Consider the following 17,180-nt stretch of genomic DNA (forward strand, 5'->3'; position numbering starts at 1 on the left):
GACACAGTGCTCAGACTTTGACAGTTTTATTTGATGCTGCTCCTGCGTAGCCCTCACCCACTGTGGAGGGGCAGCTCCTGCAGGGCCCTCGAGGCAGAACCAGCAGCTAGCATATTCTTCTGGTTTATTGGAGCACTAGTGTAGAAACACTCCTTCCTCAGGCTGCCCTGGCTCTGCCGCCAGCCAGACCATTGACTCCGGCAGCACCAAGCCCATCACTGACCAACCTGCTCCAGACTCTGCTCTACTACCATCTAACAGCCTGGCATTTGTCAGGATGTGGGGTGCAGGCCTGGGCTGTCACTGGAGACCTCGGAAGTCACTCTGGTTTTGTTCTTGCCCTTCTGGAGTGTGTAGGCAGATGGCCCTAAGCGCAGGATTTTCCCACTGCCCAGGCACTCCTCACCCTTGTAGAACACTGCGAACTGCAAAGAAAGGGGAGGTGGAGGTCTGTGTTGTGTGTCTCAGAAGCCAGGGCAGATTGGCCAAATGAGGGCAGCAATGTTCAAGGGCCCGCTCTACCTCCCACTGGGCGTTCCCGCCTCACTGCCCCACTCACCTGTCCTAGGGCAAGGCCCCTCACAGCCTTCACAGCCGTCACCCACACAGTGCCATCCTGATTGAGCGTCAGCACACAGGGGACTGTGGGAGAGTCATAAGACGGGGGTGTGTGTGTGGGGGGGGGGTGGGGTGGGGGGGGTGTGGGCCTGCTTTCACTGTCAACCACAGCCCCTGGGAGAATAAGCAGCCTGTGGGTGTTGGGATACCCAACATCCCTTCTTCTGAAGGATAGGATGGTGCCCAAAAGGGCTCAAAGCTGCCCTGGCTGTGGACATGACACCTCAGAATAGCTCATACTGTAACCCAACCCCTCATACCGGGACCCAAGTTCCTAGCACTTCTAACAAAACAACATTCCTATACCTTAGTTCCCTTTCTATGGCAGGCACAGAACAAGGAGTTTTGAAGTACACAATATCAATGAGGGGACTTTCCGATGTGCTCAAGAAAGTACTGCAAGTGTACACAGTCTCTCTGGTTTAACTTAATCTGACCCCAGGGAGTTTAGCAACAAGCACCCCCTCCCACCCAATTACCTAGTGCCATCTGGTGGCGGAATCGGAAATGGCACTCCATCATCTTGTCTCTGACCAAGGCAGCAGGTGGTTCCTCAGCAATCCAGTGTACACGGTTGGTCCTGAGCAGGTCCCTGTACAGAGCTGGGTGGTCTAGCCGGGGAGCCTGCAGAGCAGAACACAGCTGTTGTGATGCCTTTGAGGAGGGCAGCCCTCGGCAGGTATCACTAGTACAGCAATCCTAACAGAACATCCCTAACTAGAAAGCCAGTGCACTCAGCTGCATGTGTCAGTTCACTTGTAGAAATGCATTTCCCCAGCTTAAGGGTTTGTTCACCTTGGTTTTCAGATGAGAGGAAAGGAACAAGAAAGGAGGGATGACCACAGGGCAGTAGCAAGGTGTAAGGGTGAGATTCCCCCACACCCGTCATGCTCTGAAGACTGTTTCCTAGAGATGTAGGTCAAACACACAAATGGCCTCTTGAAAGGACCACGAATCCCACCAGCAACAACTGGCTGAGGAAAGCAGGGGCTGAAGGCTGCTGGTCCCCAACCACTGTGTGCTTCCGGAATGGTGAGGCTGGCCCTGGCTGGGTAGTTTATCACACATGACTGTTTCTCAAGTTTCTGTCCCATCACCACTACTCCCTGCACCAAAGAAGCTGATGTTGCCTAGGGTGCCAAGTCCTGCCAGGGCAGAACCAGGAGCCCTGGGACTTCGGTGTGCAGACCTTGAGACCACTGGGGCCCTTGAGCCAATGACTTTTCTGGCTAGTCTCCGCAGGCTTATGCTGAGGGAGCTTATAGTAAAGACACCTTAATTCAAGCCTGAGGTGGCGTTTCCCACGCTGCTCTTCTGGGAGGACGTCTGTGCTCAAGTCTGTGGCCTGTGGGCCTGTGGACCCTCCAGCATCTCTGGTTGCACTAGCTTGCAGCTCAGCCTGCCCCAGCAGGGTTCTCACTTTTGAACTCCTGAGAGCTGGATTTGATAAGTCTGTCAGAGTAGGGGGCTGCTGTGTATGCACAGGTAGGATGCCAGCAGCACCTAGTCCTCCACCCCCACCCAATTCATAACCCAAAGTAATTCTTGCGATTGTCAATATTCCCAAAGCCCTCTTGGAAAACTTCTGCTCCAGAGTCTAGGGCACACCAGAATGGCTCAGGGCCCCATACGGCTATGGGCATGGCCTGGTTCTAGTTTAACTCCCTCAGCCCACAAGGACTTCCTAGAACCCTTCCATAGAGGGTGGGCACTATGAGAGGCCTTGGCAAGTTACCCAATCTGAGCCTCAACCTCCTTTGCAAATCAGGACAGTTTTTCTAGGAATGGCTACAATGATTGGCACATTGCTATCATACAGCAGGCGCCTAATGAAGACCTTACACCCGACCCAGGTATGCAGGGCAGGTCTGCTGCTCCAGGCCCTTGGAAATTGGCACACTAGACAGTGAAGGCCCACCTCACTCACCACAAGCACGTCACCCTTGGTGCCATCCTTCTCCACCACGTACCAGGGCTCTCTCAAGCCGCCGATGTTAGCTCTCTGGCCCAAAGTATACAGGAACCAGCCTATGAAACAGTGTTCCAGAGGGCTCATCTCAGCCCTCACAAATGGGAGGTTATGGATAGCTATAAGGCATGCTGACTTGAAACTCTTGATTCTCTTGGCTTGAGGGGCTTGTAGCCCTAACCACACACCTGTGTATACCCTGCCTAGGGTTCAGGATTAGAGGGACATGGCACACATGCCCTCTCCTTCATCTAGTGGCTCTGACCCCCATGGTGCTACAGCTCTCAAGATCACTCTTGCCTACTGAGCACACGTCTTGCATCTGTACTGTACACCCACCTCACGCATGGGCAGGACCACCTGCTCACCGGCTCTCTCACTGCAGGAACACGTGCCTTGGCAAAGGCAATGTGGCAGGACCATCTGCAGCTGGGCAGTCCAAAGCCGTAAGTCTAACTGCTGTCTGCTTGGGAGAGCAGCACTATCTCCAGCGAGGTCCTCTTCTCTAAAATAACACCCAGTCCAGCTGGGTCTCGCCCTCCTCTCAGGGAGCCCACTCCCTCCACAGGGCCACACATGGCAGGAAAAAGTGTACCCTGTCCTTCCAGCTAGTCTCAGAGATCCAGTCTAGACATCAAGTCTCAGGAGACAGGTCCCCTCCAGCCCATACTGCCTGTCCCCACACCCAGCACAGTGCAGGTCAAGGTGGTCCTGCTCTGATAAATGAACAGCACCCATATGGTCCTCAGTCACCTGGCTATGAGGTCGGCTACATTCTCTCTCCAATGGCATCTCCTGCAGTCTCCCATAGCAACAACACCATACTTTTAGGAATGTAACACATAAAGGGTCCAGCTAGTGTTTACAAGATACAGCGTCACAGGCCTACCCTTCAAGTCCTCCATGAGCCCTTCATGGGATGGACAGGTGCTAGTCCTGGCCTTCGGTTCCTAAAGCTGGCAGGACTCACCTTTATGTGTTCCCAGAACTGTGTTATCCTCAATAGAAATAAACTTTCCAGGTCGAGGCTGCAAATACTGAAAGATACATTTCATTACTACTGGAGGCCAGGCCCAGAGCAGACAGCCACTCATGTCAGAGGACACTCACTTGAAGAATGAAATGCTCGAAGTTTCTTTTACCAATGAAGCAGATGCCCATGCTCTGGAACGAGAGGAAGGCCAACATGAGGTGAAGCAGGGAACAGCCAGGCTGTGGTGCAGGAGGCCCCAGAGCTCAGCACAGACACAAATAGAACTTGAGGACCTAGAGAATGTCTTGTCTTTCCGAGTTTGGCTCCAAAGTAGCTTCTACCATGTAATCAGTGCATCATTTGTAACTGGAAAACCCATATGAGCAATCCAGGAGAGCCATCTAGACAGCTCAGTGCTGGAGAGCCGGGGACCAAGGCAGGAGCAGGAAGCAGGGCCAGGCCAGCCCATGGCAGGAGGGGGTGGGACTGGGGGTGTTGTCAGGGAGGCGGCTGGCTGGAGCTGGCTAAGCCCTGCACAGGGGACCAGGCGAGAAGCTGATCTGGGACTCCGCTGGGCAAGCAGTGCAACTATTCTCAGTGTGTGTCCCTCAGTAACATAGGTCATGAGACCAGGGATCTGCTCCAGACCCTACCATGGGGAAATTCTGTCAACTGAGCAACAGGGAAGGGACATTCTCTTTGGCAATGTGTACTTGCTGGTAAAAGGCACAGCCATGTGTGTTCCCAAAAGACTGGCGTAAGTAGTGGCTACAGCTGAACCAACCTCTAATCAAACCAAACTACTGGGGCTTCTCACAGGATCCCAGCCTCCCTCCCTCTCCCCCTCCACAGGGGTTAGCATGTTTTCAAGATGCAGGTATATGACTGTCCCTCTTCAGGGAGCTCTGAGGAAGCAGAAATAAACTGTCTGCTTGTTATGGTCTCCTCAGATTAGCAGCTCCTGTCTCATCAGATGGACTAGCATGGCTGCTTCCTGCCCACACTCACCTGGCTGACTAAGCCAACCACCATGGCTGCTGAGAAAGCAGTCCACCACAGCAGACACGAGACAAAGGAGGAAGGAGGCCTGCTCTTCACCTGCAACTGTGCTCTGTGACTTGGCCTGATGGGGCCCTGGCCATGACAACATGGGTGGAAACATTCATGAAGCGATGGCACGCTGCTCACCTACCTCTTTCTTCTGAAGCACGTGATGGAGTCTATTCTCCGCAGCTATTTTCTTTACAAAATCTTTTGTTAATTCCCCGAGGGGGAAGATGGTTCTTCTCAGGGCATCTTGGGAAACCTGGCTGAGAAAGAAGGTCTGGTCTTTAAAGCTGTCAGCTGCTTGGAGAAGCTTTACGGCTGCCAAGAGTAAAGAACAAAAGTCATTGCATGAACACAGGTAACGACTCTGCTTTTAATGCCCTTCTGTGTGAGCAGTTACCCCAGTCTGCCAAAAGCAAAACCCGTCTCAAATGACTACGGAAAAAATACCAGCATGGATAATGTACAGAAAACTCTGGCCCCTGGTTTATCCGCCAGGAACAATACAGGGAAGGTAGATTGTATACACAGAAACTTATCCCTGCTTGTAATTTTGGTTGTAAGACTTTCAAACATCAATATGGGGGAAAAAAAGTCAAGTGAGAATTTGTCCTAAACAAATCTAGTCACATCTAAGAGACTGAACAAGATAGTTCATCCCAGAGCTATGCTGAAGTAGTGTCAGCAGTGTGTTTGCCTAACAACTACAGGTGTGAAGTGTGCAAAGATGCACACAAGGCCCTGGCTTTTAGCCCAGCCACAGGGTGGAAATGGCTCTGTAGAGCTTTCCTCCTTGGCAAAAGCAGCTTTTTGCTGTCTGTCCAGGCTGACACCTGTCAGCACCCCTGCTGTACTTTCTCTAACGTTCACACAACTGTAAAGAACTCTTACTGCATGTACATAGGTGCAAGGGACGTCGGCCCTGGTGACTTTGCATTCTGGGAAAGCTGCCAGGTAAATTTCCCAGTGAGACAGTCAGCTCCACTCATGTCTGTGGGCTGGAAGGCTGTTGGGCAGATGTGCTGCTCCCACCTTTTCTCACATGGAGTACTAGAAGACACTCTATTAGTGAAATACGGAACACTCCACACACACCGGCTCACTTTTGCATGTGCACATGCATTTGAGAGTTGACCACGTCAGTATACACCAGTTGAAGTTAGATGGCAGGGGTCACCCACTTTCTTTTCTTTTTTGAGATGGCCACTCAATGGCCCAGAACTTGCCAACTAAGCTAGACTCTCTAGCCTATCTTTGCCTCCCCAGCATTGGGATTTTATGTACATACAACCCACCATGCCTGGCATTTTCACAGAGGCTCTGGGCATTGAACTGAGGTCCCTGCCATTACCACCTAAGCCATTTCCCTAGCTCCACAGTTTAAATCCCACTGCCCATGTCACACACCGGCCAGCAGTAAGCATCGTGCTGGTGGCATGCTTCCACCTGCTGGCTCTCACATCCTCCTGTAACGGAGACTACTCCCCATATTTACAGCAATAACTAAGGTTTGGCCCATGATGATGCAGGTGCTGAAAGGACTGAGCTGCCTCCCATTTCTGTCCTGTCACTCTGTCAAAAATAGTGCAACTAGCTGACAATATGGCTACATCTGTTTCAAAACAAAATTCTCTCATCTAGTGTTTGTGTGCATCTTTTTCTTGGTTCTGAGTTATTTTGTCCTGGATTCTTTTGACTGTTTCCTGAGGCTCCCAAGTGCTGAGATTACGGGTATGTGTCCCCACATCTACCTTGAGTTATTTTAAGACACACTGACAACCTGTGACTTTGAAACAAGAAGCTGGTAATGCTAACAAAAATGCCAGAGAGGGAAAGAGCTGGATGGAGCCAGCTAGAGCTGGTGAAGCCTACTAAAGTTTGGAGCTCAATTTGTTTCTGAGATCCTGCCATCTTATTTTCTCTGCAAGGTACAACATCATGCTCAAAAGGAAAGCAGCTGGTTACAAGGTCTGGTCCCCAGCAAACTACAGCCATCCCCCGAGCCCAAGATCTCTTGTACCTCCACTTGCAAGATCCCCTTAGACTCCAACCAAAGTCACAAAACCAGCTTTGGTTTGCCTAAAAGGCACACTGAAAACCAAGACATCCTTAAACTACCACAGGCTAGTCACTCAACCCAGTGCTTGACTGTTTTAGGGAATCAGAACAAGTGTGGATAGACAAAGGTGAGCAGGTCCTTGACACGAGCAGAAGTATCTGTGCAAGACAGGAAGTGGCTTTCTACCTGCTTGGGACCCTGTTAAGACCGTTCCAATCATTACTCTCAAATATCTTCTGAGATATCCAAAGTCCAAGTGACCAACACATAATAACCTGGGTGGTAAGCTTCTGATTCACCGCCCTCAGCTCTCACCAGGACATCTCCATGCTCGACCACGGGCCCTTGGGGAAGCGACCCTGTGGCTACCTGTGCATTGCAAATGTGAACCTAAACAAAGCAGCTAGTTGGGAGCACATAGGATTGGGCAGGGACTGTCATCCTCTGAGTGTTCCTGGAGGCACAGAGATTATAGCTCTGGCCACGCGCACAAACTTACGATTTCTGACTTCAAATCGATTTCTGAACAACCCCTCTGGTCTCTTAGTGTGTTTCTGCTCAAAGACTTCCTCATCCTCCAGTGAGGTCCTGGCATAGTGGCCAGTGGCAACGGCATCTGCTCCTGCAGGGTTTCAAAGCACAAGGATCCAGTGTGAGATTCATACTGACTGGCAGTTGTAATGGTTAGTTTTTGAAATCTCAACATAAACTGGAATCATTTGGGAGGAGGAATCCTTAATTAAGAAAATGTCTTGAGGGGGCTGGAGAGATGGCTCAGAGGTTAAGAGCACTACCTGCTCCTCCAGAGGTCCTGAGTTCAATTCCCAGCAACCACACGGTGGCTTGCAACTATCTATAGTGAGATCTGGTACCCTCTTCTGGCCTGCAGGTGTACGCAGACAGAACATTGTATACATAATAAATAAATATATCTTAAAAAAAAAAAAAAGAAAAAAATGTCTTGAGCTGGGTGTGGTGGTACACGTCTTTAATCCCAGCACTTGGGAGGCAGAGGCGGGAGAAACTCTGTGAGTTCAAGGCCAGCCTGGTCTATAAAGTGAGTCCAGGACAGGCAAGGCTACACAGAGAAACCTGGTCTCAAAAAAAACAAGGAAAAAAAAAGAAAATGTCTTGAGCTGGGGACAGTGGTGCACACCTGTAATCCCAGCACTTGGGGAGGCAGAGGCAGGCAGATCTCTGAGAGTTTGAGGCCAGCCTAGTCTACAAAATGAGTCTAGAACGGAGAAACCCTATCTCAAAAAACAAAAAAGAAAAAAAATGTCTCCATCAGACAGACTGACCTACGTAGGAGAGCCTGTGAGAGTATATTCCCTCTCTCCTTCCCTCCCCACACACCAGGGTCTCCCAAATGCTAGGAGTAATGGCATGTGCCATCATACCCAGCTTGGGCGCATTTTCTTGATAAATGATTGATGCTGATAGTCCTGTGTTACATAAGAAAGCAGGCTGAGGAAGCCATGGGGAGTAGGCAGTAAGCAGAGTTCCTCTGTGGTCTCTTCATCATTTCCTGCCTTGGCTTCCCCTGATAACAGACTGTGATTGGGACATGTAAGCCAAATAAACCTTTCCTTCCTTAAGTTGCTTTTGGTCATAATTTTTATCACAGCAATGGAAGTGAATTAGGACACCAGTCTAGATAAAGAAGCACGCAGAGCAAGCCTCCCTAAAACCTGCCCAACAGTATATTGATCTTGGGCACAGAGGCCTGAGTGACAGCTCACTAAGCAGGCTCCCTTTAACTCCTAATGTGAGCTAAGAGAACTTTGCATCTTATTTTTTTATTTTCTTAATTTTTTTGTTTTTTGTTTTTTGTTTTTTGAGACAGGGTTTCTCTGTGTAGCCTTGGCTGTCCTGGACTCACTTTGTAGACCAGGCTGGCCTGGAACTCACAGCGATCCACCTGCCTCGGCCTCCCTGAGTGCTGGGACCACGCCCGGCAGAACCGTGCATTTTTAAAGAGCCTTTCCAAAGTCAGAATTGACCCACTCACTCATTCTACCTTACGTACACAAAGACTTCAGTACACAAAAACTTATCAGGAGGCTGGAGAGATGGCTCAGAGGTTAAGAGCACTGGCTGCTCTTCCAAATGTCCTGAGTTCAAGTCCCAGCAACTATACTATACTGTGGCTCACAACCATCTATAATGAAATCTGGTGCCCTCTTCTGGAGTGCCGGCATACATGCAGACAGAATGCTGTATACACAATAAATAAATAAATCTTAAAAAAAAATTATCAAAGTTTTTTACAACAATAAGGAAGAATTGAAAACCAAAATATTCAATAGCAGGAGGACGTGAAGTGAATTCTGATGCTGCAGCACCAGTGGGAATGGCACTTACAACCCAGTGACTGTAAGAGACAATGCCTACCTCAGAGGTAAGCAGAGGAAAGTGATGTCATACTGTACCCATGATTTAATGTACAAGAGAAAAACCTCAGTCTTATTCCTTTGATTCTGGTATCAATCTATGATTACAGACATGTTGCCTCCTTTCTTCAGGGTAAGTGATTAAATACCACTCGGTATTTAATCTCTTTTGCCCAAAGGATACTACCTTTCCACCATAACCTCAGGGGTGGGTACCGCAGGAGGCTGACCAGGAGGCACAGCAAAGCGACTCAGACCTGAGCGCCTGGATTGCGCGGCTAAGACAGGAAGCCTTGAGAGATTTAGCACTGCGCAAGCACTCCACTGCTACCTTCAGGGACACATCGCATCCTGGCACATTTTCTCACAGAACATTTCCTTAAGGACTATCACCTACATGGCAAGGAGTGTGGGGTTTTCTAAGAGAAGCCTAAATTTCAGGTGTTTGACCCTGAGGTGGGTTCTAGGGCGGGCTTCAACCTAGAACAGAATAGAGAGGCAGTGAGATGCTGCAACGGGAAACAAGGTAGGATGTGACCCAGATTACATCGCTTGGCTGGACCTCAACACAAATGCATTTAAGAGGCGAGGTGTCCTCTGAGCTCCTGGGGCCACACTCTCTAGATGGCACTAGCTCACAGTTTAAGCAGTGTTCTCCTTGCCAGTGTCGTGAGATGACACTTAAGCACCTGGGTCCTGCCTGCTGCTTTGTAAGTGGTCTGCTGACTCCCATCTTGTGCTCTTCTATGGCCAGGCCAGCCTGTCAGCCTGCTCATGTGCCTACCCTACCAACCAAGCTCCCTCCCTCTTTCTTTCCTTCACTCAGACAGGGTTTCACTATATGGGCCAGGAGGGCTTAGAATTTACTGAGGCCGGGCATGATGGTGCAAGCTTGTAATCCCAGCACTCGGGAGGCAGAGGCAGGTGGATCGCTGTGAGTTCAAGGCCAGCCTGGTCTACAAAGTGAGTCCAGGACAGCCAAGGCTACACAGAGAAACCCTGTCTGGGGGAAGAAAAAAAAAAGAATTTGCTATGAGGCTTAGGCAGCTTCCCCAGTACAAGGATAACAAGTGTGTGCTATCACTTTCTGCTTGGCAGACACATCCCACGTTCTAGCTGATACAGGTGACCTGCAGGTTTCCACTCCTGCTGTTCCTGTTCTCACTGATGAGCCTTCCGATGAGCCACGACTGCTTTCAATCTGAACCCTACTTCCTGAGAGTCCTCTGCTCAGGGTACTGCCACCTTTCAGCCTTTAGGTCAAAGTTCAAACACACCTTCTCTCAGGTATGTGAAGCCAGAAGCCTGCCCACAGTGGAGGCATCCTCTCCTAATGGCCATACTGAACAAGAAAGTGCTTTCTTACTCACTGAGCACCTTCCCTCTCGAAGATAGAACTGTCTCCAAGGCTCTGGCTTCTGACTGTTGGAAAAGCTGTGATTTTAACAAGCAAATGAGGAAATCCCAACTCCTTACCAAGATTGTCCACAGCATAATGATAAAAGCAGCTGAACTTGATGTGTTTATTGCAGATGATGTCGGGGTTGGGAGTCCTTCCTTTCTCATACTCATTCAAAAAGTCACTGGAATAAAAGAAAAACCCTCAGAGCTAAGTGATACATTCCTTAAAACGAGTTAAGTTGCTTGTTTACTGTCAAACTTTCTCCTTATTATTCCAAAACTGTATTTTCTCCCACATGAGTGTATCTCTACTGTGTCAAGTGGCTTCTCAGAACTCACGTGTTTCTTTTCTTTTCTTTTCTTTTTTAAAGACTTATTTATTTATCATGTATACAGTGTTCTGCCTGCACATACACTTGCATTACGGAAGAGGGCACTAAATCACATTACAGATGGTTGTAAGCCACCATGTGGTTGGTGGGAATTGAACTCAGGACCTTTGGAAGAACAGCCAGTGCTCTTAACCTCTGAGCCATCTCTCCAGCCTCAGAACTCACATGTTTCAATAAGGACTGCCCCATGGGCTCAGATGTTCGAATACTTGGTCCCAGTTGGTGGAGCTGTCTGGGCAGGCTTAGGAGGTGTGGCCCCGCTGGAGGAAGTGTGTCTCTAGGGTGGGTTTTGGGGTTTTGAAGGCCTTGTGATGTTCCCAGGTCACTCTGTCTGCACCTGTTCCTGCTGCTGTGTTTGCTGCCTGCTGCCACGATGGACTTCTGTCCCCTGGAATGAACTCTTCTTTCTGTTAGTTAGCTTGGTCACAGTGTTTTGTTACAGCAACAGAAAATACCCAAAACACTTGTAAGTGGCCCAGGCTCTGCTTGTTCCAGAACTTTGTATGACTCCAGTTCATTCTTACAATGCTCCTGGCAGGTATTAGCAATTGTCTTTAATTTAAATATAAGAAAACTGAGCCTTAGAAAAATCAAATAAATTGCCCGAGGTCTTCTAAGCGGCAAAGTTGAGACTGAAGCCTCTTTAGGCTAGGGCAGCCCACAGTGAACATGCCCTGTTTCTGACACGTGCAAGGCCCCCAGACATTGAGCACTGTCAGCGTTCACTAGAGACTATCCCTGGTATCTTTCTCTGCAGGAATAAGTGGCTAGCCAAACTTCACACGTCCCTGAGATAGATGAGGGGCATTCACCCCACTTACTGCTACCTCTGTTCAAGCCTTCCTTGAAGCTGCTCAGGCCTCTCTTCTTCCATGAAGCTGCTAGACCAGGCCGTACCCTGCACACTGTTCTCCCTGCTTTCAACCTAGGGACTTTCCTACAGGCTGTTCACCACCATCAGCATCTTTGGTAAAAAGCCTATCACCCAACTAGACAGCTAATTCCTAAAAACCAGGCCACCGTGTACATACTTTGTATTCTCAGATGGGGCACAGTGCTTAGCATATAGGAAACCATAACACTTAGAGTGTTTGATTTGATCAAGGTTTTGCTTGTTGTTTGTTTTCAAAAGGCAAGGGCAGGACCTCACAAAAACTCTTCCCACCCCAACCTCTTATCTTACTTTGCCTTCTATTGCTGTGATAAAGAGCATGGCCTAAAGTAACTTGGAAGGAAAAGGTTAATTAGGCTGCTATGCCCTGATCACAGTCTATCTTTAAGGAGAGCCAGAGCAGGAACTCAAGCAGAGCAGGAACCTGGAGGGCAGGGCAGAAACTGATGCAGAAGCCACGGAGGGGTGCTTCTTATTGGCTTGCTCCCCATCGCTTGCTCAGCCTGCTTTCTTACACAGCCCAGGACCGCCCCACTTGCCCTTTGCAGGCTGTATCCTCCCTTACCTACCATTAACCAAGAAAATGCCCCACAGACTTGCCTGTATTTTCTCAATTGAAGCTCCCTCTTGTCACATTACCCTGGCTTTCGTCAAGTTGACTCAACTCTCCCGTACTCTCACACATACTGCATGGGAACACTCATCTCCCAGCACCTTCTGGGGAGACCTCAGCCTCCACTCCTCATGCCATGGTTCAGAAGGGCATTAAAGAAACCTCTGGCAGGTGGGAACTATCCCCAAGAAAGAGTGAGGGTGCTGCAGCCCATGTCTCTGGTGCCCCAACTTCAGCACAGTCTTGGGCACCTCTGTGGAGAAGCACTGACCATCTCCTTCCTCCCTTGGGAAAGATTCACAGCACACGGAAGCCTGCACCCACCTGAACACATCGTTCCAATACTCCTTCACATAGGACACCTGATGGAAAGGGATGTCTAAGATCTGACAAACTTTATAAGCATCTTCGCAGTCCTTGTCAGCAGCACAGACACCTTGCTCATCCAGCGAGTCCCAGTTCTTCATAAATACCCCTGTCACCTGGTAACCTGAAGAGAGAAGTTAGGGTAAAAAGCAGGGATTTCCCTGTGTTCTAAGCAGTTCTGGCACACCACACTCCTCCACCCACAACGTCTCTCTATATTTTGAATGGCAATCCAAGCCGTGTGGCCTAGGGCCTGCTTCACATTTTAGTGTAATGCCTTACGCATTTCTTCCCTCTTCCCTTTAGTGTGCACTGCACTGTTAAGGCCTCCACACTGTAGTACACTGTGCACTGAAGTTGCTTGTGCCCCCAGAGTGAATAAAATGAGCTCTCTCCCACGTTGTGTCCCTGCTTACATACCGAAACAATGTGTAACACACAGCAGGGGCATATCAGATTTGTGCTGAATGACTGAATGGTAAGCAGAAACTACATTCCAAAGCAAATGCAAGCTGCCATTCGGCCAGAGGTGGAACACACACCTATGATTCTGGTATTTGAGAGGCTAGGCTAGCCCCAAGCTTTACATCAAGATTCCATTTATTAAAAACACACACAACACACACAAAACCATGGCTGGAGAGATGGCTCTGGGGTTAAGAGCATTTACTGATTCTTCAGCTGTCCCAGGTTCAATTTCCAGCACTGCACATGGCAGGTCACAACCACCTGTTAACTCCAGTTCCAGGGCATCTGATGCCTTCTTCTGGACAACCGTAACACCAGGCACACACACGGTGCACAGACATATATGTGGGCAAAACATCCATACATATAAAATTTTTTTTTAATATTTTAAAGATAATCATCATTCAGTTATTTTTAAAGTAAATTCATTTTAAAAGTTATTCAGTTACTATCTGAGACTTTTACATTCTAAGTCCTCAAATATAAAGACAATTAAATTATTAGGTATTTATCAGGCTGAGGGTGTGAAAGCTCATGCTCAGCATGGGTGAAGCCCTGGCTTCACTTCTTAGCACCAAAAGGTAAGGGCTGTACCATCCTTATATTTTATGATCCGTATTCTCCTACTCTACTGTGACAAACAGCCAAGCAACCATCACAGGCCAGCATGGCCCTCCAGAGTCTCAAAAAACTCACAGGTGCTCATCTGCACTAAAGCTGAACATAAGGAAAGACAGGCCAGTTATATTAAACACTTCAAGTGTTTGATTACCCCTATCCATGCCCCCACCAAAAAAAACCCAGGGATTTTTTTTCTACTTTCCAAGGCTACAATTTATTCATCTGTGAAATCTGCATAATGATATTCACTGATAGTATTATGCTAGTAATTAAGTAGCAAGCATAATAAGGCAGTTAGATATGTGCATGTCTTCAAATAAGCAACTCATGAGTTTCTCCATCATTACTTTTGCATCTGCCTCCATAGAATGGAAGAATCTTGGTTTTATTCATATTTAATACCAACTTGGCTTTAAAACTCCTGAAGAACATAACAAGATTCGATGACAAGACTAATAACAAAATATCAACATTTTTTGCTTGACTTTTTAAATGAATTATTCATCTGTCATTATGAAATTTATATCCTTATAGATTCCAACTACGGTACCTAGATGATAAACAGATAAGAGAGAAACGATGGAAGAAAGGAGATGAGGGAGAGGATAGAGGGATGAAGAGAGAAAAACTTAGAAAAAGAGAGGAGGGGGAGGGAGGGAGGGAGAGGGAAAGGAGGGGGGGGAGGAGGGGAGAGGTTCAGTGAAAGGGAGGGCGGAATGAAGGAGGGAGAATCTCAGGGATTTTGCTGACAAATACTAAAATGCCACGCTCACAGAGGTCACACACCGGTAAGGGACGAGGCCCTCTTTTGTGTCTGGAGGCACCCGAGGCTGCTCTGGTGCAGAGATTAGCTGGGCTGGGATCAGCTCTGGAGCTAATCTTGCACTTTACTTACTAAAACAGCGGGCAGAGACAGCACAATGCAACCCTGTACCCCAAGAGCTAGCACAATACGCAAAGCAAAAAGAGAGCTCAAATGCAACAAGCTTGCCGCATGAACAAGCTACGCACAGCATTAGAACCCCACTATTTCCATGCCATATCTGCCTGTGTCTCACAAAGAGGCACAACCCCACATATGGGGGGATGGGCACTCAGGGATGGGCCAACTTCCTAGGGAGTGCAGGGCAGGACGTCACCTCCAAGGGCCCTCAATTCTAAAATGAGAGGATTTTTCCCCCCTCTGACATGTCCATCAGTTTCTTTCATGAAAGAACTCCAACAAAGGTTAGAAGGAAGTAAGATGCTGCAGCCTGGAGGAAGGGAGGCTATGCTTTGGCTAAGTTTTTGTTGTTGTGATAAAACAGCATGACCAAAGGAATGGAGAGGAAAGGGTTCACTTGGCCTTAAAGGTCACAGTCTATTATCAGCGGAAGCCCAGGCAGAAACTCATGTCAGGAACCTGGAGGCAGGAACTGAGTAACAGGCCATGAAAGATCACTGCTGATTGGCTTGTTCCCATGGTTTGCTCAGTCTCCTTTTTTTTTTTCTTTCTTTCTTTTTTTTAGTTTTTTGAGACAGGGTTTCTCTGTGTAGCCTTGGCTGTCCTGGACTCACTATGTAGACCAGCTGGCCTCAAACTCACAGGGATCTGCCTGCCTCTGCCTCCTGAGTGCTGGGATTAAAGGCGTGCGCCACCAGGCCCGGCTCAGCCTCCTTTCTTTATACAACCCAGGAGCACCTGTACAGAAGGGCAGTATTCATAATGGGATAAGCCCTCCCACATCAATCGTTATTCAAGAAAACGCCCCACAGACTAGCCAATGCTATGGAGGCATTTTCTCAGCAGAGGTTCCCTCTTCCCAGAGGGCCCTAGCACGTGTCAAGCTGACATAAAAACTAACCAACAGGGCTTATCTTCCTTGAGTAGTAAAATTATAAGTCTGGAAGAACACGGTCAATCTACCACATTTCTCAAAGCATCTATTAAGAGTCCTCACCGGAAACCTTCAAAGACTCACAACTGCACTCGGGACGCTGAGGCGGGTGGATCTCTGTGAGTTTGGGACCAGCCTGGTCTACCAAATGAGTCCAGGACAGCCAAGGCTACACAGAGAAACCCTTGTCTTGGGGGCAGGGTGGGGTCGGGGACCACGACTCACTACGGCCTACTCAACATAACCCAAATTCCCTAATACCGTGTCAGCTTCAATAACTGGGAATTAACACCCCCTCCCCCAATGCTATTCTGGCCAGACCTAGTCAGCAGACCCCACCCCCTGACTCCCGCCTGTGTTACTGACTGGCTCAGCAGCCAGACCTTTGTAGAGAAAGGCTACTGAGCTTCAGTCTCAGCTCAAACACCTCTGCCGTTCTCAGCACAGTACTTTGCACTCCTTGCTATATTTCTCGTAGCAGCTGTGACTACAATATGAAAGGATCGCTCCCGCTTTCCAAACAATCTTCTATCGTCTGGCTAACCCTTTCAATACATACTACGTCGTTTAATCTTTCCAGACTAAGGATCGTCCCACCTTACAACGGGGTGCTTAATTAACTCGCCCAAGCCCAGGCTCTTTGCCCGCACCTCCGCAAGCCTCGTGCCTCGGGGAAGGTGGTCCACGACTGAGGCTCCGTATACACTGTCAGGTGACTGCGGAACGAAGTTAACATAAGGTTGGGGCCCCAGAGCGGGAGGAATTTAGATGGGTGGTTGGTATTAGATCCGGACCCTGAGGTCCCATGGGGCTACGTTTAGAAGTCAGGAAGAATTGGTAGCTATTTAGTAAAGTCTGTCAACCAACTTAGGGGGAACACGGGAGTGATTTAATCTGCTGCGGTTGGCCGTCCTTGAGTGCAGGCCCGCGGAGTCTGAAGAGGCCAGACCTCAGGCCTGGAGGAGCCCAGCTCCTGTCCCCAGTGAGGAACCCTGGCCTCACCTCTCCGCCGCAACAGAAGCGCAGCCACGGCGCTGTCCACACCACCAGACAGGGCGCACACGACGTGCCGCAACGCCGACATCTGCCTACACCGCGACTCCTAGCACTGGCCGAGTCCATGCAACGCCGGAAGTCCCGCCTCCGAGGGCGGCCTCACTCTTTTACCCGGCCGGAAACGTGCTCCGCACACTCAGTGTTCTGCCGGCCTTCAGGTTCCGCGCGACGGGATTGGCTGAGATGTGCTGGGCTGGTCCCAGAGAGGTAGGTCAGCGTTGGATTGGGCGTGTTGGGTTACTAGCCAACACCAGCTGTTCTTGCATCTTTTCTTCCGTGCACAGCTGTGCTCCCGGGTAACAGCCTCCGCTCCGGCCTGAGGTCTCAAAGGTGTCCTGAGCGCACAAAAGCGAGGATACTGTGTTGTGTCTGCAGCTGGCTCCCTATGGTTCCCGGCTAGAGGGACCCGGCTGTCAAACAAGTTCCCCCTGATTT

General features: G+C 49.1%; 1 protein-coding gene across 3 annotated transcripts; it reads right to left on the reverse strand.

Annotated features, from left to right (window-relative positions):
- Nucleotides 1-107: 107 nt before the first annotated feature.
- TRMU (tRNA mitochondrial 2-thiouridylase) lies at nt 108-16,840 on the reverse strand. Of its 3 annotated transcripts, XM_084749759.1 has the most exons (11): nt 16,692-16,840; nt 12,682-12,847; nt 10,536-10,642; nt 7,166-7,288; nt 4,753-4,925; nt 3,698-3,751; nt 3,558-3,624; nt 2,546-2,646; nt 1,098-1,242; nt 560-642; nt 108-425 (listed from the first exon to the last, which is right to left on the reverse strand). In XM_084749759.1, exons 1-11 carry the CDS (start codon nt 16,771-16,773, stop codon nt 273-275), a joined length of 1,254 nt encoding a protein of 417 aa, XP_084605885.1. In that variant the 5' UTR covers nt 16,774-16,840; the 3' UTR covers nt 108-272. The 3 variants fall into 3 exon arrangements, with proteins under 3 accessions (XP_084605885.1, XP_084605887.1, XP_084605886.1); XM_084749761.1 differs by lacking the exons at nt 10,536-10,642; nt 16,692-16,840 and having other exon boundaries at nt 4,753-4,866; nt 12,682-12,820; XM_084749760.1 differs by lacking the exons at nt 10,536-10,642; nt 16,692-16,840 and having other exon boundaries at nt 12,682-12,820.
- Nucleotides 16,841-17,180: the final 340 nt, after the last annotated feature.

This window comes from Acomys minous (assembly GCF_964271855.1).
Source record: "Acomys minous genome assembly, chromosome: 12".
Classification (NCBI taxonomy): Eukaryota; Metazoa; Chordata; class Mammalia; order Rodentia; family Muridae; genus Acomys; species Acomys minous.